This window comes from Neoarius graeffei, chromosome 26 (genome assembly GCF_027579695.1).
Source record: "Neoarius graeffei isolate fNeoGra1 chromosome 26, fNeoGra1.pri, whole genome shotgun sequence".
Taxonomy (NCBI): domain Eukaryota; kingdom Metazoa; phylum Chordata; class Actinopteri; order Siluriformes; family Ariidae; genus Neoarius; species Neoarius graeffei.
In genome coordinates this window covers 20,006,238-20,033,314 of record NC_083594.1, presented here as the reverse complement: position 1 = coordinate 20,033,314, position 27,077 = coordinate 20,006,238, and the positions used below count along the sequence as shown (strand labels likewise).

At 41.9% G+C, this 27,077-nt stretch overlaps 1 protein-coding gene across 1 annotated transcript; it reads right to left on the bottom strand.

The window, feature by feature from the left end:
• prph (peripherin) lies at positions 1-24,887 on the bottom strand. The gene is made up of 9 exons (XM_060910400.1): positions 24,370-24,887; positions 18,345-18,405; positions 11,590-11,685; positions 11,208-11,372; positions 8,719-8,844; positions 5,011-5,231; positions 2,981-3,030; positions 2,742-2,815; positions 1-234 (listed from the first exon to the last, which is right to left on the bottom strand). Exons 1-9 carry the CDS (start codon positions 24,885-24,887, stop codon positions 175-177), a joined length of 1,371 nt encoding a protein of 456 aa, XP_060766383.1. The 3' UTR covers positions 1-174.
• Positions 24,888-27,077: the final 2,190 nt, after the last annotated feature.

Here is a 27,077-nt window from a genome sequence, read left to right as displayed (position 1 = left end):
TCAGAATCACAGTATTGAGTCAAAATTAATGCTAGTATTTTCTTAACATCATTTTTTTTCCAATAATAGTGAATATCAGATTAAATGCTTACACAGATTAAAGATATTATTTTTAAATTTTGTTTATGTCTCACTCCAGCCTGCACGTTCTTGTATCCTCAATTCTCGAACATCTCAGTTAGATTCCTTGGAATCTCGTGGGGTGTCTTTCTCCTTCCTGGACTCCTTCACCACCTGAATAGGAAAGAGGATGATGCTACTAGTACTGAACAAAACTGTAATAACCATATGTAAAGTTTGGTCCCACATTTCATAAACTGGAAAAAAAAAGCCCTTGGTTTTCCTTCTTACACCTTTTTACTCATACTGAATTGTTATTATATCAGATCATCATATCAACTGTCCATGTTGGTCATCTTGCAATTTGTTTGTCTTCTTTAGCCATCACTGGAAAGGAACTACCACAGGACCACCTTATTCTCTCTCACTCTGTTTCTGTTTCTCTCTATCACTCCTTCTTGGTCTGTCTCTCTCAAAATTTCTCTCTCTTCCTCGCTTTTCAGTCTCTTTTGCAGTTCCTGTCCCTGTCTAGCTCAAATTAATTTATCTCAGTCTGTTTCTCCCATATAAGTATGTTTTTTTCTATCTTTCTTTCCCAGTATACAGTTGTGGTCAGAAGTTTACATACAGTGACATGAATGTCATCTTGGATATGAATGTCATGGCAATATTTGGGCTTTCAGGAATTTCTTTGAACTGTTCTTTTCTGTGGCAAAATGATTGTACAGCATACATCTTTAAAAAAAACACTAGAATTTGGTGCACAAGTTTTAATTTTCTTTGGGTTTTCTGAAATCAACACAGGGTCAAAATTATACATACAGGGTCAAAAGTATACATACACTCACTTAGATTATTGATTCAGAGGTGCTAAAACTTCCAAAATGTCTCTTATCTTATCAATTTTGTATAAATAGGGGACTACATAGGCGGCAAAATGTAGTTTTTTTCCTGCCATGGAAGTGCACTTGTATACTGAGGAGGAAGCAATTTGCATTACAGCCGTGAATGAGGATTCAAAATGGCGGCTCGCCTCGGCTCGGTTTTCCCTTTCAGGCTCTCTCGTTTTCTGTTAGAATTTGGTAAAGAAAAAAATAAATATATTATTTACCAGCTTAAGGTCGGTCCGTATGGTGAAATACCATGACCTCGGCCCAGAGGGCCTCGCTCAGTACTTTCAAGACCTCAGTCACGGTATTTCACCATACGGACCTCCCAGCTGATAAATAATATATATATATTTAAATAATATTGGCTGGTATTGAGTGGTATATCAGATATATTCCATTCAGCTAGCATGATACTGAACAAATCAAATATCCTTTCAATATCATGCTAGCTGAATGGAATATATCTGATATACCATGAAAAAAAGCCAGCCAATATTATTATTATACATACACATTCCTTTTGGGTGTTCAATGCGTCATTCTCTTTCAAAATTCTCTCAAAATCTTCCGTATTTAACGAAGCAAACCTGGTGGCCATGTTTGCTTACAAATTGTCACATTTATTCGCTAGCGCAGAAGTTTTTCTGACCTGTGATATTGTGTTGTCTTGACAACCATGCAATATCGTAAAACATATTCAACGCTCATTCTCCATTGGGTAGAGTGACATAATATGCATAGGATAAACGATATGCAAAAAATATTGCATACTATCAAACCAAATGAATGAAACCCACTAGAAGGGAAGAGAATACATGTTTTTATTCCATTGAAAAAGTGTCCTGTATGTATAGTAATTCCATCCATCCATCCATTATCTGTAGTCGCTTATCCTGTTCTACAGGGTCGCAGGCAAACTGGAGCCTATCCCAGCTGACTGCGGGCGAAAGGCGGGGTACACCCTGGACAAGTCGCCAGATCATCGCAGGGCTGACACATAGAGACAAACAACCATTCACACTCGCACCTACTGTCAATTTAGAGTCACCAGTTAACCTAACCTGCATGCTTTTGGACTGTGGGGGAAACCGGAGTACCCGGAGGAAACCCACGCAGACACGGGGAGAACATGCAAACTCCGCACAGAAAGGCCCTCGTCAGCCGCTGCGCTTGAACCCAGGACCTTCTTGCTGTGAGGCGACAGCGCTAACCACTACACCACCATATGTATAATAAAATAATATTAACCTGTCATTATCAGTCCATTGACCTGCCTTTGAGTGCCTGTATATTAGTCATATGACACATGTCTCATCTCATTATCTCTTGCCGCTTTATCCTTCTACAGGGTCGCAGGCAAGCTGGAGCCTATCCCAGCTGACTATGGGCAAAAGGCAGGGTACACCCTGGACAAGTCGCCAGGTCATCACAGGGCTGACACATAGACACAGACAACCATTCACACTCACATTCACACCTACGGTCAATTTAGAGTCATCAGTTAACCTAACCTGCATGTCTTTGGACTGTGGGGGAAACCGGAGCACCCGGAGGAAACCCACGCGGACACGGGGAGAACATGCAAACTCCACACAGAAAGGCCCTCGCCGGCCCCGGGGCTCGAACCCAGGACCTTCTTGCTGTGAGGCGACAGCGCTAACCACTACACCACCGTGCCGCCCTATGACACATGTATAATGAGAAATTTAAATCCTTAATGAAGAATTGCACAGACATTCCAATACATAACCTCTTTGAAACTGAGTAAAAATCCACAATAAGATGTCTTACCTCTCCATCATGAGTCTCAACGGTTTTGATCACAACTTTTTTGCTGTGTCCAACATCAACAGGCAGGTCATACTCTAACCAATCAGAAACAGAGTAATGGGGTTCATCGAGAAGAATAAAACATCTAACTGCATTTCAATCGTACATTTGTATGAGTGGTATTTTAGAAACACAAGAGATTAAAAAAAAAAAAAACTTAGTTTGTCGATAATATTTCGCTGAGTATCTTGCTGACTTACCGCCATTGCGCATACTGATTGATGTTATGTTCATAACAGGGACAGCAATTCTGAAAGAACACAAAACTCCTCAGGTCCAAATATAACAAAAATTGTGCCGTATTTGCTGGATGACAAGTAAGTACAACATTTTTCTGTCATGTAGCACATCCCAAATTTGAGAATTTAAGAGAGGGGTTATAATAAAAATTCAATATCACAAGATACTGTTTGAGGAATCTGGTGGTTTTCGTACATAGAGGGGAACCGTCAGGCCCTTCTAAGCCTTCAGAGAAGGTCCAAACATATCAGCATTTCAAAAGTTATATTTAATTCCTTTCACTCTTTAATTTATTTCATAATTTCATTATAATTATTCTCTTCTAATTTTAAATTGGTCTCATTTTCTTTCAAATTTGCTTCAGAAATGAAAGGGTTACTGTCCTGAAAATATTAGAGTTATCCAATGAGATTATTTTTGTTTGTTGTCTCTCGGCTGAGAAGAGTTTAGAGCTGGCTCACTTATTGGTTAGGACTTCATTACCAGGCCAGAAGGCCATGACAGTGTATGTTTATGTTGGAAGTGACAGATGAATTAACCAATCAGATTTTGATATATAGAGGGAGGGACCAAAAAATTTTCGCCCGCGAGCTTAAATATGAGTCGGTGCTGTCAGCGCAGCAGTGAAGTCACCTTCCAGCCGGGGTAGCATTCATCAGTAGTGTTAGCGAATGCTAATAAAGTGCTCAAGCTAGTGCTATTGAGAGCAAGTAGCACAGGCTAACGACCGAGAAACTAAGATTTCTGTCTCCAGACTCTTCTTCTACGCATGCATGCACGCACGCTCGCCACAGTATTTTTCACTCAGATGTAAGTATTTATTCAAGTATTCAACATCGACAACTACACACAATGGAGCTACCTGGCAGCCTGCCACTAATCCCTTGCAAAATCCTTTGCCTTGTTGCTTTTTTGGTGTGTCTGGCTAAGTTTTGGCTAAGCTGAAGTCCCAGCTCGAATAGTACTGGTTCGCCACTAGATAGTATGTAACACAACATTGTGTACAAAGATACTTTTTCATAGGCTGGTTGCTAAATGCGCAAAGAACTTTAACAAAAGACGCATATCAAATACTGTATAACCTCTAGTGGCATGTTATCAATTTAATTACTAAATCATTTAATCATATTCCAAATATTTGTAGATCACTTGATTGAATTGTTCAATCAAAGCTCTACAATTGTAAGGTCTAAATCTGTATAAACTGTCCTTTCTGATACACATAAATGTATTTACTTATTTGTTTAGTTAGTTAGTTAGTTAGTTAGTTAGTTAGTTAGTTAGTTAGTTTTGAAGACTCACTGGTTATGCATTACCAGTGTAGTAACATAACAGAAAGCTGTAACCATAATTCCTTTGTACTTTATTGTTCCAGTGTTGAAATATTTAGATAAAATGCCAACGATCAGCTTGGGTAAAATGTTCCCTCATGCCTGTTTCATTCATCCTTTTTCAAGCTTCATTTTCTTTTCAACAAAAGATCAATATTTGCATTACATAACTGTGAATTTCAAACGTCTATTAAAGAAATTCAGCAACTGCGTTGGACTTCCATCATGGATTTTCCATTTTATCTCAGTAAACAGAGCACGTGTTGAAAAATCTGGTCTGTGAGAATCCTCCATTTACTAGAGATGCAGTTTAGAACAGGTTGAAAAAAAATATTCCTTTAAAACTGACCTATACTTACAGGGCATTTTGGGAAATCCTTGGTCACTAAGACAAAACCTGACCAACCCTGAAAATTAAGACTTTTTTAAGGAATCTTGTTAGAACAGATTCTGTGCATCAAGCATTTGGGCTGATTTTGGTACGTACACTTACTAGCTTACTAGACAAGGCCTAGCATTTAAGATGCACCCATTAGTTATCTGGTCATTTTTGTGTGTATAGTCTTTTCTACTGTGTTGGTGATGCTGGTCAATGTTTCTAGCAACCACCTTCCCTCTCGTAAATATATAAGTTCATTCAGTTCATTTAAATCGGTTACCTGCTTTCCTCTCCTTCCAGTAACTTCCTGTAAGTGGCAATCTCAATGTCCAGGGCCATCTTGACATTAAGCAGGTCCTGATATTCCCTCAGATGACGGGACATTTCATCCTTCAGGTGGCGGATCTCTTCTTCTAGACGGGTGATGTTGTCCTGGTAGTTTCCAGCCTCCACTCCAAACTGGTCCTCCATTTCCCTCATCTGCCTTAGCAGAGCCTCATTCTGTATCACACAAATGTAGAATTAGTTGTGAAATAGTATATACAATTGTACAGTACAATATGATGACAGGACAATATTAAATGCCATAATGCAAAATGTAAATTGAGAATTTAGTTATTCATTGGAGGAAACTGATAGCTCATTTGTTTAAAGTGGACTGGTTAAGAAGCTTTTTCTTGGCCCTCTTTATTTACAATTAGAATCACTGCTTTTTAAGGTTTTATTTTGTTTTAAAGGTGTACAGATACCTCACAATTAGCAATATTGCTATGTCTTTGCTCTAGCTATTTTTTTCAACTCAGGACGATGGAGGTGATGCCCAACTACAGTATACACAGATTTATTTAAAGGCCAACTCATTGCAACTGCTATTTGCCTGGCAAAGATCTCTAAAACAAATTACAAACTACTCCTTTAAAAAAGTAGCCATTACTGTTTTATTTTGTAGTCATATTTCATGCAGTCTATCTTGGAAATAATCTTTTTTTGTGTGTGTGTGTGTGTGTGTGTGATGTCATTATGTCTATTGTTCAAGCATGTTAATAATATAAATAATTCAGTCTTCCTTATCATGGCATACCATCCTACCAGTGCATTGTTCCACCTCTAGGCAGAATTAACTTTTCTGAATAATTATGTAGCAAAGAAATTGCAAAATGACAATATGCCTATTCTTATCAAAATATATTAAATGAACAAAAATTCTGACAAGCATTAACAAATGTAGTCTAATACTTAAGATATGCAAACCCCCCACCCCACCCCAAGTATCTAATATGTAATTAGCTGCCTATCTATCTTGCTTAAAACCCCTCAGAAAATATTTGTCTCAACCCATATCCGGTTCTTCAGTAATCTCACCCAAATGTGTGTAGGACACAATGTGGCTTACTGTAATCTGTAAACATGAACAAAGCTTCACTCAAACTGAAGAGGTGATGGCCGGGGAAAAACGCTGAAAACGTTGAGTCTGTGCCCACACTCAAAAAAAATAACTTGCTCAGTGAATGTAATAAAATTATGGAAAGTATTTCTACCCAAGTAAAATGCGTTAACTTAGCCAGAAACAATTTTGTTGAGTGACCTAAATGTCAACCGTTACATGTTAGACTTAGGTTAATGTAACAGACACCCATGTTGGTTTTTTTGAGTGTGTGATAGACAGGAACGGAACCTAATGTGGTCTTCTGCTATTGCAGTCCATCCACCACATGGTTTGATGCTTTGTGCATGTTGAGATGCTTTTCTGCTTACCACGGTTGTAAAGAGTGATTATATGAGTTACTATATCCTTCCTGGCAGCTCGACCCAATCTGGCCATTTTTGTCTGACCTCACTTATCAACAAGGCATTTCCACCTACAGAACTGTCACTCACTCAATGGTTTTTGTTTGTTTGCTTGATTGTTTGTTTGTTTTCACACCATTCTGTGTAAATTCTGATGTGTGTGAAATTCCCAGGAGATCAGCAGTTTATAAAACACTTAAACCAGCCCATGTGGCATCAACAACGTCATGGTTAACATTGCACCTTTTTTCTTCTTTCTCTTCTTTGATGTGAACATTGACTGAAGTTCTTTGCTTGTATCTGCATTATTTTATACATTGTGCTGCTTCCACATGATTGGTTGATAAGATAACTCCATGAATGTGCAAGTGTGTTGGGGGTTCCTAAAGTGGATGATGAGTATAGCTTACTAGAGATCACCTACCTTTAGGACTGTGTAACTGCAATGGTACATGCCAAATAATCCTAATAATTTGTGGTTAATGGCATTCATATTCTGTTGAAGTTAATGTTAGTAGACTGACGTTTTTAGCCTCTACAGATTGCATTTCATGATGTTGCAAAAAATAATTTTGGATATCTACAAGAAATTGTTGTGCTACAGTGGGGTACATAGACTAAGCAGAATCACTGCTAACTGTAACACATCAATCACTGTAACACAGGTCAACAAAAATGATTTGCATAGCATAGGACATCAGTGCAGTGAAGTCCTTCCCACGCCATGTGGTGCACAGGGCAGCACCGATCTCCATAGCCCATACATGTCAACCTTTGGTCAATCAGACCTGTATAACCAACCTCCAAAATCCGTATTTCCCTTATAAAATCCGTATAAGATGCAAATTAAAATAATTTACCTAAAATTTGAATGATAATTAACAATGATATATCCAAGTTAGGGGCGGCACGGTGGTGTAGTGGTTAGCGCTGTCGCCTCACAGCAAGAAGGTCCTGGGTTCGAGCCCCGGGGCCGGCGAGGGCCTTTCTGTGTGGAGTTTGCATGTTCTCCCCATGTCCGCGTGGGTTTCCTCCGGGTGCTCCGGTTTCCCCCACAGTCCAAAGACATGCAGGTTAGGTTAACTGGCGACTCTAAATTGACCATAGGTGTGAATGTGAGTGTGAATGGTTGTCTGTGTCTATGTGTCAGCCCTGTGATGACCTGGCGACTTGTCCAGGGTGTACCCTGCCTTTCGCCCGTAGTCAGCTGGGATAGGCTCCAGCTTGCCTGCGACCCTGTAGAAGGATAAAGCGGCTTGAGATAATGAGATGAGATGAGATATCCAAGTTACTTTTTATTCAATATTAATAACAGTAAACCTTCAGAATGAATACAAAGCTCCAATGTTGGACAAAAACACAAAGTGTCACTCTAATGTTCTGAATCGTACTCCATGACAGCTTTTTTTAGCAGTCTGCACCAATACCTCACGAGGCTGCATGTCACAGCAAGTGTCTGTGTTGATCTTGCCGGAGTGCCCATTCAGAATCTTTTTAGTCGCTAGTGAAAGTCGCTCAGGTGGAAATACGCGTTTCAAACAAAATGTTACGTCCCATTTGGCAGGATTCTCGCAATGCGGTGTGCGCATGATCAAAAGTGGAACGAAGTCTCGCTACCACAAGATAACGCGCGATTTCATAAGACTCTTTACTGGCTGTCTGTGCTTTCTGTAGTGTACAGTACGTTTGTAAATGTTATGCACTCTTTTATCATCGTGGGAATTGATTATAGCTCTAAATAAATATTGAAGTTTTTTTAAAGAATCCGTATAACTTTATTTGTACGCCCGTATACTACGTTTATTGAATCAAATCCGTATAAAATACGGACATTCCGTATAGGTTGACATGTATGATAGCCCTCAGCCTCTCACATAGCCAGGGTGACAGTGGGGAGCTAGTCCTCTGGTAACCACAAGAGTTTGATTCCCTACTCACATCTCTATTGCAGCGTGCCTGTAGGTACCATTTTTATGGTGGTCTTTGGTATAAACCAACCATGAATAGAACTCGCGATCTCCTGTTCGAGAGGCAGACACGCTAACCACTAGGCCATTCACTGGTGCAAGCTGTTTGGAAGGTCACCCTTAAAATACTTACCTGTGTCCCTCTGCAGTGTTTTATGTGAACAATTATGTAAACAATTACACATGTGGCTTCAAGATGAAACCCAGGTGAAATAAAGGTTATCTGAGCTCACCGTGCTCTTAAGGGCATCGATATCACAGTTGAGGCTCTGAATCTGCCTCCTGAACTCGTTGGCCTCCTGCTTGGCCTGTCTCATGGCATCAGCATTGCGCTTGGCTGAGTCAGTCAGGTCAGTAAACTGCAGTGCATGAACAGAGAGTTAGCTTGCTGTTGCCAGCATATATAAGATGTATAAGATGGTTCTTTATATGGTTTTCAGTCATCCAGGCCCTTTTTAATTGTCTAACAGTAACATATTAAAGTGTCTTGAGTTATAAGTTTGAAGAGTAGAATTTATGAAGCTTGTCTGATTCAAAACTACAGTGGTGCTTGAAAGTTTGTGAACCCTTTAGAATTTTCTATATTTCTGCATAAATATGACCTAAAACATCATCAGATTTTCACACAAGTCCTAAAAGTAGATAAAGAGAACCCAGTTCAACAAATGAGACAAAAATATTACACTTGGTCATTTATTTAGTGAGGAAAATGATCCAATATTACATATCTGTGAGTGGCAAAAGTATGTGAACCTTTGCTTTCAGTATCTGGTGTGACTCGCTTGTGCAGCAATAACTGCAGCTAAATGTATCCGGTAACTGTTGATCAGTCCTGCACACCGGCTTGGAGGAATTTTAGCCCGTTCCTCCGTACAGAACAGCTTCAACTCTGGGATGTTGGTGGGTTTCCTCACATGAACTGCTCGCTTCAGGTCCTTCCGCAACATTTCGATTGGATTAAGGTCAGGACTTTGACTTGGCCATTCCAAAACATTAACTTTATTCTTCTTTAACCATTCTTTGGTAGAACGACTTGTGTGCTTAGGGTTGTTGTCTTGCTGCATGACCCACCTTCTCTTGAGATTCAGTTCATGGACAGATGTCCTGACATTTTCCTTTAGAATTCGCTGGTATAATTCAGAATTCATTGTTCCATCAATGATGGCAAGCCGTCCTGGCCCAGATGCAGCAAAACAGGCCTAAACCATGATACTACCACCACCATGTTTCACAGATGGGGATAAGGTTCTTATGCTGGAATGCAGTGTTTTCCTTTCTCCAAACATAACGCTTCTCATTTAAACCAAAAAGTTCTATTTTGGTCTCATCCATCCACAAAACATTTTTCCAATAGCCGTCTGGCTTGTCCACGTGATCTTTAGCAAACTGCAGACAAGCAGCAATGTTCTTTTTGGAGAGCAGTGGCTTTCTCCTTGCAACCCTGCCATGCACACCATTGTTGTTCAATGTTCTCCTTGATGGTAGACTCATGAACATTAACATTAGCCAATGTGAGAGAGGCCTTCAGTTGCTTAGAAGTTACCCTGGGGTCCTTTGTGACCTCACCGACTATTGCATGCCTTGCTCTTGGAGTGATCTTTGTTGGTCGACCACTCCTGGGTAGGGTAACAATGGTCTTGAATTTCCTCCATTTGTACACAACCTGTCTGACTGTGGATTGGTGGAGTCCAAACTCTTTAGAGATGGTTTTGTAACCTTTTCCAGCCTGATGAGCATCAACAACGCTTTTTCTGAGGTCCTCAGAAATCTCCTTTGTTCGTGCCAAGATCCACTTCCACAAAGATGTGTTGTGAAGATCAGACTTTGATAGATCTCTGTTCTTTAAATAAAACAGGGTGCCCACTCACACCTGATTGTCATCCCACTGACTGAAAACACCTGACTCTAATTTCACCTTCAAATTAACTGCTAATCCTAGAGGTTCACATACTTTTGCCACTCACAGAATATTGGATCATTTTCCTCAATAAATAAATGACCAAGTATAATGTTTTTGTCTCATTTGTTTAACTGGGTTCTCGTTATCTACTTTTAGGACTTGTGTGAAAATCTGATGATGTTTTCGGTCATATTTATGCAGAAATGTAGAAAATTCTAAAGGGTTCACAAACTTTCAAGCACCACTGTATAACAAATATCCACTCACATAGTCTTATTACTAAAAGACAGGCTTCTGTTTAGGTACTTTTATAAACCTTTCATAAACTTGTAAAAACGCTCCCATACTTATTCAAATGTTATTACATTTACTGTCTTTTATCTCTCACGTTTATGTGAATGTCAGGGGAAAAAATATGTTAGGATTCTGACTTTTTGATGTGTGACACAGTTAAACTGAGTAAATTTTGAATTTTTGTTTGTATATAGATATTATCTGAATGTGAAACATTTTTATGCATGCATGCCTGAGAGGTAAATATATTGCGTGAGAGCATTGTGAGTATCTGAAATTATTTTACCTGAATTGCAAAAGTATGAAACGTGAAACAATTGTATGTGAATAGTTATGAGTATGTGAGAGCTTTGTGTGTGTATGTCATTGATGAAACTGATCAGTGTGAGGGCATAGTGTGTGTATGTGTGTGTAAGGTATAGCATGTAAAACCTTTTAACATGTGTGAAAAGTAAAACTAATGAGTGACTGAGCATGATGTGGTGCGTACTGTCTTCCACGGTGTGTGTTGGCCTTCTTCCCCCTCACCTTGGATTTGTACCACTCCTCAGATTCCTGCATGTTCTTTGTTGCAATACTTTCATATTGAGCCCTGATATCTCTCAGAGCAGCAGTCAGGTCAGGACGGACTGTGGCCTCCACCTCCATTTTCATCTGCTGGGTTTCATAGCTCACTTGCACGTCCTGAATTTCCTATGGTTGTCGGATACACAAAAACATTTCTTAATTCTTCTCCCAAGACTCAATAAATTATTATTTTTTGCCTTGTTTATGATTTGTGATTGTATATGTGCTATGATTGTAAGTCATTACTTTTATCCTGCACTTTTAAATGAACTTTATTTTTCCTCAGTTGGTCTGTTTCCAGGAATGAACTGTTCCCTTTTATTCAGTTCAGTTCAAACTTTACCTCATCATGCATCTTCTTCAGAAATTCAATCTCATCCATCAGAGACTCGATTTTCCGCTCCAGCTCTAAACGGGCCAGAGTAGCGTCATCCACATCCTGCAAATACGCACAAATATGATGACATAAAATCAAGGCAAAACATGTTCTCTAATTATACAGCCTCAGAGACTCTCCATCATATGGATAATAATATTAAATAGAATAACCCAACATAGTTTCATATTTTTTCCACAAATCAATTAGCACACCCCCAACATGAGGGATTTTTTTTTTGTGAAGCTGGACAGTTTTGACCTTCTTTTACTTTCTGAGCTAGATTGAAGGTTACACTGAGGTGAGTCACAGAATTAATGACATTAATACAACTGTAATTACATCAATGGAGAGTCCTCAGAACTATAAATCGTCAAGTGTGTGTGATGAGTGAGTGGTGTGATGAGTGAGTGAGTGAGTGAGTGAGTGAGTGAGTGAGTGAGTGAGTGAGTGAGTGAGTGTGACGAGTGAGTGAGTGTGACAAATGAGTGAGTGTGATAAATGAGTTAGTTAATGAGTGTGATGAATGAGTGAGTGTGATGAGTGAGTGAGTGTGATGAGTGAGTGAGTGTGATGAATGAGTGAGTGAGTGTGAGTGAGTGAGATGAGTGAGTGTGATGAATGAGTGAGTGAGTGTGATGAGTGAGTGTGATGGGTGAGTGAGTGTGATGAGTGAGTGAGTGTGGTGAATGAGTGAGTGAGTGTGAGTGAGTGAGATGAGTGAGTGTGATGAATGAGTGAGTGAGTGTGATGAGTGAGTGAGTGTGATGAATGAGTGAGTGAGTGTGAGTGAGTGTGATGAATGAGTGAGTGAGTGTGATGAGTGAGTGTGATGGATGAGTGAGTGAGTGTGATGAGTGCATGAGTGAGGTGAGTGAGTGTCATGAATGAGTGAGTGAGTGTGATGAGTGAGTGTGAGGAGTGAGTCAAATCAAGTCAACTTTATTGACTGAGATGAGTGAGTGTGATGAGTGAGTGAGTGAGTGAGTGAGTGAGTGTGATTGAGTGAGTGAGGGAAGTTGAGTGAGTGAGTGAGTGTGATTGAGTGAGTGAGGGAAGTTGAGTGAGTGAGATGAGTGAGTGTGATGAGTGAGTGAGTGCGATGAATGAGTGTGATGAGTGTGATGAATGAGTGAGTGAGTGTGATGAATGAGTGAGTGTGAGGAGTGAGTCAAGTCAAGTCAACTTTATTGAGTGAGATGAGTGAGTGTGACGAATGAGTGAGTGAGTGTGATTGAATGAGTGAGGTGAGATGAATGAGTGAGTGTGATGAGTGAGTGAGTGTGATGAATGAGTGAGTGAGTGAGTGAGTGTGTGTCATGAATGAGTGAGTGTGAGGAGTGAGTGTGAGGAGTGAGTCAAGTCAACTTTATTGAGTGAGATGAGTGAGTGTGATGAATGAGTGAGTGTGATTGAGTGAGTGAGTGTGATGAATGAGTGAGTGAGTGTGATGAGTGAGTGAGTGTCATGAATGAGTGAGTGAGTGTGATGAATGAGTGAGTGAGTGAGATGAGTGAGTGTGATGAATGAGTGAGTGTGAGATGAGTGAGTGTGATGAATGAGTGTGATGAATGAGTAAGTGAGTGTCATATATAAGTGAATGAGTGTGATGAGTGAGTGAGTGTGAGGAGTGAGTCAAGTCAAGTCAACTTTATTGAATGAGATGAGTGTGTGTGATGAATGAGTGAGTGAGTGTGATTGAGTGAGTGAGGGAAGTTGAGTGAGTGAGATGAGTGAGATGAGTGAGTGAGTGAGTGAGTGAGTGGGACAAATGAGTGAGTGTGATGAATGAGTTAGTTAATGAGTGTGATGAATGAGTGAATGTGATGAATGAGTGAGTGTGATGAGTGAGTGTGATGAGTGAGTGAGTGTGATGAATGAATGAGTGGGATGAGTGAGTGAGTGTGATGAATGAGCGCATGAGTGCGATGAGTGAGTGTGATTGAGTGAGAGAGCATGAGGAGTGAGTCAAGTCAAGTGAACTTTATTGAGTGAGATGAGTGAATGTGATGAATGAGTGAGTGTGATTGAGTGAGTGAGGGAAGATTAGTGAGTGAGTGAGTGTGATGAATGAGTGAGTGAGTGTGATGAGTGAGTGAGTGTGATGAATGAGTGAGTGAGTGTGATTGAGTGAGTGAGGGAAGTTGAGTGAGTGAGATGAGTGAGTGAGTGAGTGAGTGAGTGAGTGAGTGTGACAAATGAGTGAGTGTGATGAATGAGTTAGTTAATGAGTGTCATGAATGAGTGAATGTGATGAATGAGTGAGTGTGATGAGTGAGTGTGATGAGTGAGTGAGTGTGATGAATGAATGAGTGGGATGAATGAATGAGTGAGATGAGTGAGTGAGTGTGATGAATGAGCGCATGAGTGCGATGAGTGAGTGTGATTGAGTGAGGGAGCATGAGGAGTGAGTCAAGTCAAGTGAACTTTATTGAGTGAGATGAGTGAATGTGATGAATGAGTGAGTGTGATTGAGTGAGTGAGGGAAGATTAGTGAGTGAGTGAGTGAGTGAGTGAGTGAGATGAGTGAGTGTGATGAATGAGTGAGTGAGTGTGATGAGTGAGTGAGTGTGATGAATGAGTGAGTGAGTGTGATGAATAAGTGCATGAGTGAGTGAGTGTGATGAATGAGTGAGTGAGTGTGAGGAGTGAGTGCAGGGGTGATCCTGGGGGCGGTCCGACCGGGCAGCCGCCCGGGTGCGGCATCGCGGGGGGGGCGGCACAAGCGCGGGCGCGAAAAAAAAAATGGTCCCCCAAAAAAAAAGGTCCCCCCAAAAAAACCCCGAAAAAAAAATAAGACGGGCGGGGGGGAGGGGTGTGTGTGAACATTTTGGATGGGGAAGTCCAATACCAAAGTTGCGCAGGTGACGTCATCAGTGTGTGTGTGTGTGTGTGTGTGTGCCTAACTTGTCGTAGCCCCATAATATGCACAATCCCGCCAGCGGAACGTTGTACTAGTCATCAAAAAGACTTTACTACCATAGTACTACAGTACTATGACATTACACAGAGTCTTAAGTAATACATTACGACTTGATCATTGCCATTCTGGTAACAGCAAATTTATAACGGGCTGCGTGTCCACGACGTACAATACACGATGAGAAATGTTTAAACGACCATGTAAAGCTGTTAACATTCTGTTGGCTAATACAGAGCCCAACGTGGGCGGGCGGCACGAGCGCGGGCGCGAAAAAAAAAAAAACGGTCCCAAAAAAAAAAAACCCCGAAAAAAAAAACCAAGACGGGCGGGGGGCACCAGCAGGGTGGTTCGCCCGGGGAGTAAATCACTCTAGGATCGCCACTGAGTGAGTGTGATGAGTGAGTGAGTGTGATGAGTGAGTGAGATGAGTGAGTGAGTGTGAGGAGTGAGTGAGTGTGAGGAGTGAGGCAAGTCAACTTTATTGACTGAGATGAGTGAGTGTGATTGAGTGAGTGAGTGTGACGAGTGAGTGAGTGTGAGTGAGATGAGTGAGTGAGTGTGATGAATGAGTGAGTGTGATGAGTGAGTGTGATGAATGAGTGAGTGAGTGTGATGAATGAGTGAATGAGTGTGAGGAGTGAGATGAGTGAGTGAGAGTGATGAATGAGCGTGAGTGCGATGAGTGAGTGGGTGTGAGGAGTGAGTGAGATGAGTGAGTGAGTGTGATGAATGAGTTAGTGAGATGAATAAGTGAGTGAGTGAGTGTGATGAGTGAGTGTGATGAGTGAGTGAGTGTGAGGAGTGAAATGAGTGAGTGTGATGAATGAGCGCGTGAGTGCGATGAGTGAGTGAGATGAGTGAGTGAGTGTGATGAGTGAGTGTGATGAATGAATGTGATGAGTGAGTGAGTGAGTCAGATGAGTGAGTGTGATGAGTGAGTGAGTGTGAGGAATGAATGAGTGAGTGAGTCAGATGAGTGAGTGAGAGGAGTGAGTGAGTGTGAGGAGCGAGTGAGTGAGATTAGTGAGTGAGTGTGATGAGTGAGTGTGAGGAGTGAGTGAGTGTGAGGAGTGAGGCAAGTCAACTTTATTGACTGAGATGAGTGAGTGTGATTGAGTGAGTGAGTGTGAGTGAGATGAGTGAGTGAGTGTGATGAATGAGTGAGTGTGATGAGAATGAGTGTGATGAATGAGTGAGTGAGTGTGATGAATGAGTGAATGAGTGTGAGGAGTGAGATGAGTGAGTGAGAGTGATGAATGAGCGTGAGTGCGATGAGTGAGTGGGTGTGAGGAGTGAGTGAGATGAGTGAGTGAGTGTGATGAATGAGTGTGTGAGTGTGATGAATGAGTTAGTGAGATGAATAAGTGAGTGAGTGAGTGTGATGAGTGAGTGTGATGAGTGAGTGAGTGTGAGGAGTGAAATGAGTGAGTGTGATGAATGAGCGCGTGAGTGCGATGAGTGAGTGAGATGAGTGAGTGAGTGTGATGAGTGAGTGTGATGAATGAATGTGATGAGTGAGTGAGTCAGATGAGTGAGTGTGATGAGTGAGTGAGTGTGAGGAATGAATGAGTGAGTGAGTCAGATGAGTGAGTGAGAGGAGTGAGTGAGTGTGAGGAGCGAGTGAGTGAGATTAGTGAGTGAGTGTGATGAGTGAGTGTGAGGAGTGAGTGAGTGGGTGCAATTGAGTGAGTGAGTGAGTGAGTGAGATGAGTGAGTGAGTGTGATGAATGAATGAGTGAGTGAGTGTGATGAGAGTGAGTGTGATGAATGAGTGAGTGAGTGTGATGAGTGAGTGAGAGGAGTGATATGAGTGAGTTAGTGTGATGAGTGAGTGCATGAGTGTGATGAGTGAGTGAGTGTGATGAGTGAGTGTGATGAATGAGTGAGTGAGTGATATAAGTGAGTGAGTGTGATGAGTGAGTGAGGTGAGTGAGTGTGGTGAGTGTGATGAGTGAGTGAGTGTGATGAATGAGATGAGTGAGTGTGATGAATGAGTGAGTGAGTGTGATGAGTGTGATGTGTGAGTGTGATGAATGAGTTGATGAGTGTGAGTGAGTGAGTGAGTGAGTGAGTGAGTGAGTGAGTGCATGTTATGAATGAGTTAGTGAGTGTGATGAGTGAGTGAAAGGAGTGAGTGAGTGAGTGAGTGAGTGAGTGTGGTGAGTGAGTGTGATGAGTGAGTGAGCATGGTGAGTGAGTGTGATGAGTGAGTGAGTTAGTGAGTGAGTGTGATTGAGTGAGATGAGTGAGTGAGATGAGTGAGTGAGAGAGTGAGATGAGAGTGAGTGTGATGAACGAGTGCATGAGTGCGATGAGTGAGTTAGTGTTATTAGTGAATGTGATGAGAATGAGTGAGCGTGATGAGTGAGTGAGTGTGATTAATGAGTGAGTGTGAGTGAGTGTGATGAATGAGTGAGTGTGGTGAGTGAGTGTGGTGAGTGAGTGAGTGTGATGAGTGGGTGCGATGAGAGTGAGTGAGTGAGTGAGTGAGTGTGGTGAGTGAGTGTGATGAATGAGTGTGATGAATGAGTACATGAGCGCGATGAGTGAGTGAGTGAGTGAGTGAGTGTGATGAGAGTGAGTGTGATGAATGAGTGAGTGAGTGTGATGAATGAGTGGGATGAATGAGTACATGAGCGCGATGAGTGAGTGAGTGAGTGTGATGAGAGTGAGTGAGTGAGTGAGTGAGTGAGTAAGTGAGTGTGATGAATGAGTGTGATGAATGAGTACATGAGCGCGATGAGTGAGTGAGTGAGTGAGTGAGTGAGTGAGTGAGTGTGATGAGTGGGTGTGTGTGATGAGAGTGAGTGTGATGAATAAGTGAGTGTGATGAATGAGTGAGTGAGTGTGGTGAGTGAGTGTGATGAATGAGTACATGAGCGCGATGAGTGAGTGAGTGAGTGTGATGAGTGAGTGAGTGAGTGAGTGTGAGGAGTGAGTGAGTGTGATGAATGAGCGAGTGAGTGTGGTGAGTGAGTGTGATGAGTGGGTGTGTGTGATGAGAGTGAGTGTGATGAATGAGTGAGTGTGATGAATAAGTGAGTGAGTGTGGTGAGTGAGTGAGTGTGATGAATGAGTACATGATCGCGATGAGTGAGTGTGATGAGTGAGTGTGATGAGTGAGTGGGTGTGAGGAGTGAGTGTGATGAATGAGTACATGAGCACGATGAGTGAGTGAGTGTGATGAGTGAGTGAGTGTGATGAATGAGTACATGAGCGCGATGAGTGAGTGAGTGTGATGAGTGAGTGTGATGAGTGAGTGAGTGTGATGAATGAGTACATGAGCGCGATGAGTGAGTGAGTGAGTGAGTGAGTGAGTGAGTGAGTGAGTGAGTGAGTGAGTGAGTGAGTGTGAGGAGTGAGTGAGTGTGAGGAGTGAGTGAGTGTGATGAATGAGTGAGTGAGTGAGTGTGGTGAGTGAGTGTGATGAATGAGTACATGAGCGCGATGAGTGAGTGAGTGTGAGGAGTGAGTGAGTGTGATGAGTGAGTGAGTGAGTGTGATGTGTGAGGAGTGAGTGAGTGAGTGAGTGTGATGAATGAGTGAGTGAGTGTGGTGAGTGAGTGAGTGAGTGAGTGAGTATGATGAATGAGTGAGTGTGAGGAATGAGCGAGTGTGATGAGTATGTGTGGTGAGTGAGTGAGTGAGTGAGTGAGTGAGTGAGTGAGTGAGTGTGATCAGTGAGTGAGTGAGTGTGAGGAGTGAGTGTGAGGAATGAGTGAATGAGATGAGTGAGTGAGTGAGTGAGTGTGGTGAATGAGTGAGTCAGAGAGAGAGAAAGAGAGAGAGAGAGCGTCACCTTTCGGAACAGGACCAGTTGGTTCTCAGCATCTTGTCTTTTCTGAGTCTCCTCATCCAACCTGCAACACACAAAATAAGTAAATCCGCATATTTTCTTTCGCTGTATGCAGTTTTCAGCTGTATATACACATGCCTTAGATTATTTATAGGTTTCCATAAACCTGCATTCGTAGTTATAATTTGTGAGACACCAATTGTACCATCATTGATCATACTGTCACTATAAATGCTTGTTTTTCCTTATTTTTTATAGTTAGATTTTTAACAGTTAATATAGATAATTACGAAATGAATGTAAAAAAGGGCGGCATGGTGGTGTAGTGGTTAGCGCTGTTGCCTCACAGCAAGAAGGTCCGGGTTCGAGCCCTGTGGCCGGCGAGGGCCTTTCTGTGCGGAGTTTGCATGTTCTCCCCGTGTCCGCGTGGGTTTCCTCCGGGTGCTCCGGTTTCCCCCACAGTCCAAAGACATGCAGGTTAGGTTAACTAGTGACTCTAAATTGAGCGTAGGTGTGAATGTGAGTGTGAATGGTTGTCTGTGTCTATGTGTCAGCCCTGTGATGACCTGGCGACTTGTCCAGGGTGTACCCCGCCTTTCGCCCGTAGTCAGCTGGGATAGGCTCCAGCTTGCCTGCGACCCTGTAGAACAGGATAAAGCGGCTAGAGATAATGAGATGAGATGAGATGAATGTAAAAAAGAATTTACTCAGAATAATCTGGGCATGGAAAGGATTTACCATTACAAATGTATTAGATTTATCTGTCCATTACAACACAAAACACTTCATGTCTAATCAGCTACATTTATGATCAGGGGAACACTGTGTAACTAAATTAGCACTGAAACATTCCCTTAAATAATTACAACAAAAACATTTGATTTTGCATAAAATACAGCATGAAAATATTTGAAAATATCAAAGTAAACAGTAAGAACGTAAAGTTTAAACTAATAATAACAATTATAGTCAGATTTAATTTTGTCTTTTAAAAGTTAATCACATTATTGCTTTACTGTGAAGTTTTATATATATATATATATATATATATATATATATATATATATATATATATATATATATATAAAAAACCTTTTAATCTAATACCACCAACAGAAAAAGCAAAGCATAAACGAGCGCACTTCTGGGTAATGTACTGCAGGTGTTAGAGCTAAATGAACATCGTGGACAGCAACAATTTTCTGCCTCAAAAAATAGGTTGTGTTGAGTGTAAATGTTGGCTGCTGTTTACCAGTATATTTTCAGTTGGTACCTTATATTAGCTACTTATACTTACATTACTTTGATTTACTGTTTTAGGGCAGTGGGCATGTGCCATCCTTGACCGCCATGCAATGGAGTAGTAAGGTGTCTCCTTCCCTCCACTAGCCTGGGGTGTTGCCTTGAGCAAGCACTAGCAACCCCTCACGCCCCCTTGTCAGGGTTACGAATGAAGACTGGACTCGGCAGACTGCGTGAAGGAGACCACCACCTGGTGGTTCAATGGGCAGGAAAGCAGGCAAAGTGTTTGTAGAGTGCAATCAAGACACAGTGCAACATGTACAACACTGTTGGCCATCTACGGCATCCTGACCTAGCTCCAGCTGTCTTGATTCTGTCTTGCCTTTGGGCCCAGTTAGGTCAGGACGAGAGAATGAGGCTGATGGCTGCACAACTCTCCCTCACTCTAATCCAAGTCACATGCAAGTCATGACTTCAAATTCAAGTCCTGTGGTGATGGGCAAGTGGTGAAGCAGCAGGTGTGGAAACACTGGAAGCTGCTGTCACGAACATGCACACAGGCGGCCGAGGGCATAGGGTCGCTCTAATGAATAAGATATTGAAGATACTCAACCTTGGCACATGCACAATCTACTGGGGGCTGGACTTCCCAGCGTTAACACACTTCTGCAGAAAGCCCAAACCAGATGGACCGGCCATGTTGTCAGGATGCCAGACAGTTGACTGCCCAAACAGTTGTTGTATGGAGAGCTGTGCCAAGACAAGCGCTCATCTGGGGCGCAGAAGAAACACTTCAAGGACAATCTCAAAGTGTCCCTCAAAACCCTAGAAATCGATCTCAACTCCTGAGTCACTTGCTCAGGATCGTCCAGCACAGCGAGCAAAGCTCACCAGTGGCGCACGTGCAGCAAAGATGAAATGCATCACCGAGGCCCAGAAGAAGTGAGCTGTGAGGAAGGTTCAAATTATCGACCACCCCCACGACAGCACCTATCCACATGTTCACGACATGTGGGCATACCTTCAAAGCCTGGATTGGCATCATCAGTCACCTCCGGACCCACAACCACCACCCACCAAATTGAAGTCATGGTCATTTTTGACACCCTAAGGATGAACATCATCACTTTGATTTGATGATAATGTTAGCTAGCTAGCAAATGGTAGCTCAATCAGTCATGACTCAGAGCTCTAAAATCTTTTCTTGACAATCGTAAAGTCAATACATTTTCAAAGTTATTTGACTACAATTTAGCATTTTACATATTAATTAATAATGCTGTACATCAGTGGCGTGCACAGACATTTTGGGGGGCAAGTGCTCTGGGGGGAAAAAAGGGCACTTTTTTGCGCATGTGGAACACCTGATTATAAAAGTCTGAGATTTAACCCTCCTCTTGTGTTCGGGTCGCCACTGACCCGTTTTAGTTTTTAAAGGTGTAAAACAACCACTTAATGTTAATTTATTACATCAAGGCTTTTTGACTTTGCCAGGAATCTCTAGTTGAACAAAATAGAAAAAGAAATTTTTGTTTTCCTAAATCTGAAAATGGTCTAGCAAAAAATATAATACTTATGTGCAGTTGTTTCTGTATGCGACGGGCTACTTCACGACAAAATAATTACAGCTTGGGCTTAGAGGGCAAACAATACATTTTCACTCGATTCATGTGTTACCTGGCTGGTGGGGCAGGGGAAGAGCTGACTGACTGCCCGATGTGTTGTCTGCGCTACGACAAGGCCGTGGCTTCCAGGACGCTATGCTGCTGCAACCTCACATTGAATGCACTGCACGCTTGTTCACTTGACAGAGCAAGAGAGACAGAGGTCCGGTGTGTGTGCGGAGGGGACACACATCGGGACATTATTTTCACACACGCTTTTAATGCCGCGGCTTTTCTAAAAGATCATGCCGACATTGGCCTCGGTAAACTGTAAAAAAAAAATTCAAAAGGGCACTTTTTTGGACAGAGGGCAGAGGGGCAGGTGCTTGAGCACCACCTCGTGTCTATCTGTGCACGCCACTGCTGTACATCATTATTTTATTCTGGGAACTAAACTGTGATAAGGACAAAACTGCACAAAAGTCCCACTTACCCTCCATTCTGGTAATAAATTGGTGGTCTCAGGATGGTTGTTTTTCAGGCTGTATTAGGACTTTCATATCACATCTGTCCTGCTGTCTCATGTCCCTGTCCTGAATAAATGAGGTCCCAGATGGCTGAGAGCCAGAGGATCAATTAACTAATGCAGCAGCCACTAAAAGCATTCGGGCTGAGAGAGAAAATAGGGGTCAAGCCACCCACTGAGCAAATTCACTAAATCAGGAATGCTGTGGACGTGACACATGTGTAAGTGAATTTAGCAATTTAATCAACACCTGAAAGCCTGGCTAGACTGCATGAGACTTACACTGGACAGATCACACAGGAAAGAAGATTATGTATGTCTTAGCTATTATTTCTGTCTTTAAACATTTCTGATACAAAGGTAGACATTTTCGGGGGTTCAGTGGTGCTGAGGTTAGCATTATCACCTTACAACAAGTCATTTCTAGGTTCAAAACTGCTGGTCATCTTGGGGCCTTTTTGTGTGGAGTTGAATTTGCATGTTCTCCCCGTGCCTGTGTGCATTTCCTTCAGGAGCTCTGGCGTCCTCCCACAATCCAAAGACATGTGGATTAGGTCAACTGTCTTCTCTAAATTGCCCATATTGTGAGCGTGAATGTCTGTCTGTCTCGCTGTGTTAGTCCTGTGTTAGATTGGCAATTGTCCAGGCTGTACCTCACCTCTCGCCCAATGTCATCTGGGACTGGGTCCAACCCAGACATGATCCGTAATGGATAAGTAGCTTAGAAAATGAATTGAATGAATGAATTATAGGTTTTGTTTCTGTTTTAAGTTGAACACATAACTGTTTTATTTTTTTTTCCTTCTTCTTCTTCTTATTATTATTATGAGCTATCTGTGTTCCTGCTGTTTTTAGCTCTAGCTGAGTCATCCTATGAAACCTAAGATGGAGACGGGCGTGGTCTGTGCATGTGTGTGTGTGTGTGTGTGTGTGTGTGTGTGTCTGGGCTGTGGTTGACCTTTTATTTAATTCTTGTTTCAAGAATATGTCCCTTCGTTCATTTCAGTACCTGGAAGCAGCCCATGAGCCCATGATACCCAATAGTGATAATTGTGCCTCGTACTTTGAACCACATTGATTTTTCCTTTGGATCCTTTTTTCTCTGTCTCCATTGTCCTGTCTCTCTTTCCACACCCTTAATGCCCTTGCCGACCCCTGTTGGTCCTGTTTAATAGAATAATAGTACACGTTGCTTTAAGTCAGTTTGTACCTCAAGACCGTTGATATACAGTATTATTTGATCCTTCTTCCACCTATTTGTTTTTTTCCTATGAAATTAAACAACATTAGTTAATGTCAAAGGTTAAATACTGATATTATCCTTATAAGTCTGTCATGGTGTTATAAAGAATGTTGAGAAAGTAAGATTTATGGGTGTGTTTAAAATCAGACCTTGTAAAAACAATATTTTTAACCTGTCTGAAGTGTAGTTGTTCAGTGTTTTAGTATAAATGTTAAGATTTGTAGTAATGGTAAACTATGTAATATATTGAAATATATTGTAGTATATGTTATTTTGTGTAATATATTTACAATATATACAATTCAGCTTACATTGGGAAAGAAAAGGACAATGTAGTGTAGCATATTGTGCAATTTTTTTTTCGGTTTAATGCTTAACAGAAACTGAAATAGCACCTTAATAATTTGGTATATCAGATTAAAATCCTATTGGTTGTCGCTTATCTTAGATTACTGTTGGTGCAGGATGTTAGTGTACCATAATGTATGCGCATTTAAACACATTCATAAGATAAGGACTTGCTGACTCGTAAACGCCAGCCATGCTCTCAAAGCAGCCATAAAGTGAAACTGATCCATGGTATAGCCTCCCTTTGTCTCATCGCCATTTCCACCCAGTGCCACGCCCGCCCCATGGTCTGATTTGAGACGCAGCCAAAATGGTTAGACTTCTGAGAAATATGATACCACCAAGGGTTTGTTCATATGTCTGCATGCATCTGTGTGTGTGAACATCAGAAAAGGGGATGGGAACATATCAGTGATGTGAGCTGCAGAGATTAGAACCATCTAGAATTCTCATGGCCACACCCAAACACCCTGAAAAACACTTCTGCATCTGCTCTCCTGCCAGAAAATGCCTCATGTATATTTTCATATCTGCATCTATATGCCTCAGATAGTTTTGATTGCTTATTTATTTAGTTGTTTATCCAGAATTCAAGGTGTAAATGATTTGTAAAAATCACATATAAGTTGCCCAGAGTATAATTATGCATAGCCTCAAAATAAAGAACATTTGATTGATAGTGTTATACATTTCACACCATTGTTATTCTCCTAAACCAAAGTTAAAGTTACATATAAATGACTGTTTTACATTTCAATATTATATTTAATATTTGGCAAGAACTTTTCATTTGCATAAGTTAATTCAAAGTTACATTTTTATTATTTTTTTAGTTTACTTTAAGAGAAATGTCTTGTTTAGTATGTAGCTAGAAGTATTAAGATACTTTGCAAAGTGGCTGAAATAAGCCATGAAGATTGAGAAAAAGCCTTGCAGAGCATTATTGACTGAGTTAGTATTTTACATATTTTAAGGTCTATTATTCATGAGACATCTTCAATGAATCAGTGATGCTCCCCTAAAGCTTTCCAAATCTATCAAAGAACTTCCTCAGATCTCTCTCACCTCTGCTTGAGCAAGGCCAGATCTTCAGCCATGTTGTCTCTGTCCACCTGGATCTGATCTCGCTCCTTTCCAATGAGCTCAACTTGTCTGCGCAGCTCCCTCATCTCCTGCTGGCAGAGCTGGCTGGCACGGTTTGGCTGGCCCTGCTGGTATTTGCCCTTGTACTGGTTGAGCTCATGGGTGAGCGCAGTATTCTGCTGCTCCAGGTAGCGCACTTTCTCGATGAAGCTTGCAAAGCGGTCATTCAGCTCCTGCAGCTCCTGCTTCTCATTGCTGCGCATGCTGAGGAACTCCTGGTTGATGCTATCAGCCAGGGAGAAGTCCACTTTGTCATAGGAGAGGCGAGGAACCGATGGAACTGGAGCACTGGAGCGGGCCCGAAAAGTCCGCATGGACACGACGGCCGGAGCCGGGCTAATGTAACGGGATGAGTACGAGGTGTAGGAAGGCATGGGGGATATGGTGGTAGGTCCGCCAAAAGTACGGCGGTAGGAAGTGCGGCTCACTGAGTGACTCATGATGGCTTTTTTCTAATCACACTTCTTGCTCTCGCTCTCAAGGATCTTGCTGTTTCTCTGCAGGGATGTCTGGCAGTGGATGAAGCTGGGCAGCAGGAGCAATAGGACATCCGAGTGAGCAATGCACAGGCTTTTATACCTCTGAGTGAGTCATCTCTCCTCCCCCGACCTTCCAATCCTCACGATTTCTCCATCCATTGTCCATCCATCTTTCTACCACATGGCCTCAGCCACTCCCTCCTCCAAAACCGTTCTCTTCCTCATCTCTCCTTCCTCACTGCTCTCCTCCTCACCTTCTCTCTCTCTCTCCCCTTCCTTTCTTCTCTATCAACCCCCTCCCTTTGTGTCCTGCGCTGCTGGCACGAGTCCTAAACATCTTCAAGATTAAGACATCATATCTGAACCCATTGCCCCACCCTGCTGGCTTTAACAGCATCTGCATCCACTGATTCAACACAAAACACTTCTCCTCTAGTTCTGATCTCTTTTAATGTATAATAATATACATATTGCACAGGTTAGGAATAACAGCAATAATTTTAACCCCAGAACATTGCTTTTCACAAAGTAATAAAGAGTAAGGTTCATTAATGAAATACAGTCTTGATAGCAACTGTTTTTCATTTGGTATTAAACATCTTCATGAAACAACTGTGGAAAATCAGCTCTTTTTGTCCTTCCTTTTCCTTTGTGTGAAAGTGAAAAGTATTGACATTCTCAAAGCACAGCATAAGGCATGACTCTGCAATCCTACTCCTGAGCACCAGATTGCAAAGTGCTGTATCACATTTCTTTTCTGGTCTCATCCATGTCACAAAAACTGATGTCAAGCAGCTACACCGATAAAGAACAGAAATCTCATCTCATTATCTGTAGCCGCTTTATCCTGTTCTACAAGGTCGCAGGCAAGCTGGAGCCTATCCCATCTGACTACGGGCGAAAGGCAGGGTACACCCTGGACAAGTCGCCAGGTCATCACAGGGCTGACACATAGACACAGACAACCATTCACATTCACACCTACAGTCAAATTAGAGTCACCAGTTAACCTAACCTGCATGTCTTTAAACTGTGGGGGAAACCGGAGCACCCGGAGGAAACCCACGCGGACACGGGGAGAACATGCAAACTCCGCACAGAAAGGCCCTCATCAGCCACGGGGCTCGAACCCGGACCTTCTTGCTGTGAGGCGACAGCGCTAACCACTACACCACCGTGCCGCCCAAGAACAGAAATAAATAATGAAAATTAAGATACCAACATTGACATTGAGTGCAAGATTAAACACCAGTTTGCTATTTAACCAATCCAAAAAATTATTAACGATACATGGTATATTACAAATAAATTGTATGTACATATCCTATATTATACATTTATTTAATACTTATATACTTTCTTACTTCTTTTTATTAATTTGCTTTAATATAATGTGCGGTTTAATACAACCCCAAATTAGAAAAGTTGGGATGGTATGGAAAATAATAATAATAATAATAATGGGGGCAAGGATCCCTGGAGGAGTAGTACCTTTCCTAGTGGCCCTAGTGGCATCCTAGACTGGCCTCCCCATATCCAGCGTTAAGTGAAGCGAACCCCGGACACACTCGTCTGGGCAATTATGGTCAATACAAGCGGCCACTAGCCTCTCCTTAACGAAGACCGTCCGTGCGTGGCAAAGTGCCACATCCTACCCGAGGTGCCCCTGTTAACAACGCAAAACACGGCGGATCTAGGGGAGAAAACACCAAAAAAAAATCCCAACACGTGGCTGGAAAACTCACATTATGATGATGTTAAATAGTAATGAAACTGAAGATAACGATGTGAATGAGACTGGCATTGACAGTCTCTCGTCCGGCAGTGATGGTGCGCAAGGCCAGGCACCACTCGGTCGTCATCAAGTAACTGGCCGGAGAAAATGGACCAATGCAGTGAATCGAGTTGTAATGGAATGCTACTTTGAGAGTAAGCCAGGAGTTAGAGGTTACAGGAAGAGAATGTTAGACGCTTGGAAAGAAAGGGGTCTGTTCAGTGTTTCTGAACAAAACGTAGCTGACTGAGCGCGAGCAATTAAGACCAACCAGTGGCTCTCGGTTGTAGAATTGGAGGAAATTGAGGAGAGTATAAACCGAACTGATGGGTTTGTGGCCGATGAAACCCCAGAGAAAGAACCAGAACAAGAACTGA

What these genes read in the sequence shown, in the direction of transcription:
- prph (XM_060910400.1), bottom strand. Translation starts at nt 24,887, where the DNA reads ATGAGTCACTCAGTGAGCCGCACTTCCTACCGCCGTACTTTTGGCGGA. An exon ending in TGAAGAAGATGCATGATGAG is followed by an intron (nt 11,373 to 11,589) that starts GTAAAGTTTGAA and finishes CGACAACCATAG; the next exon opens with GAAATTCAGGACGTGCAAGT. An exon ending in AATCAGTATGCGCAATGGCG is followed by an intron (nt 2,816 to 2,980) that starts GTAAGTCAGCAA and finishes CTGATTGGTTAG; the next exon opens with AGTATGACCTGCCTGTTGAT.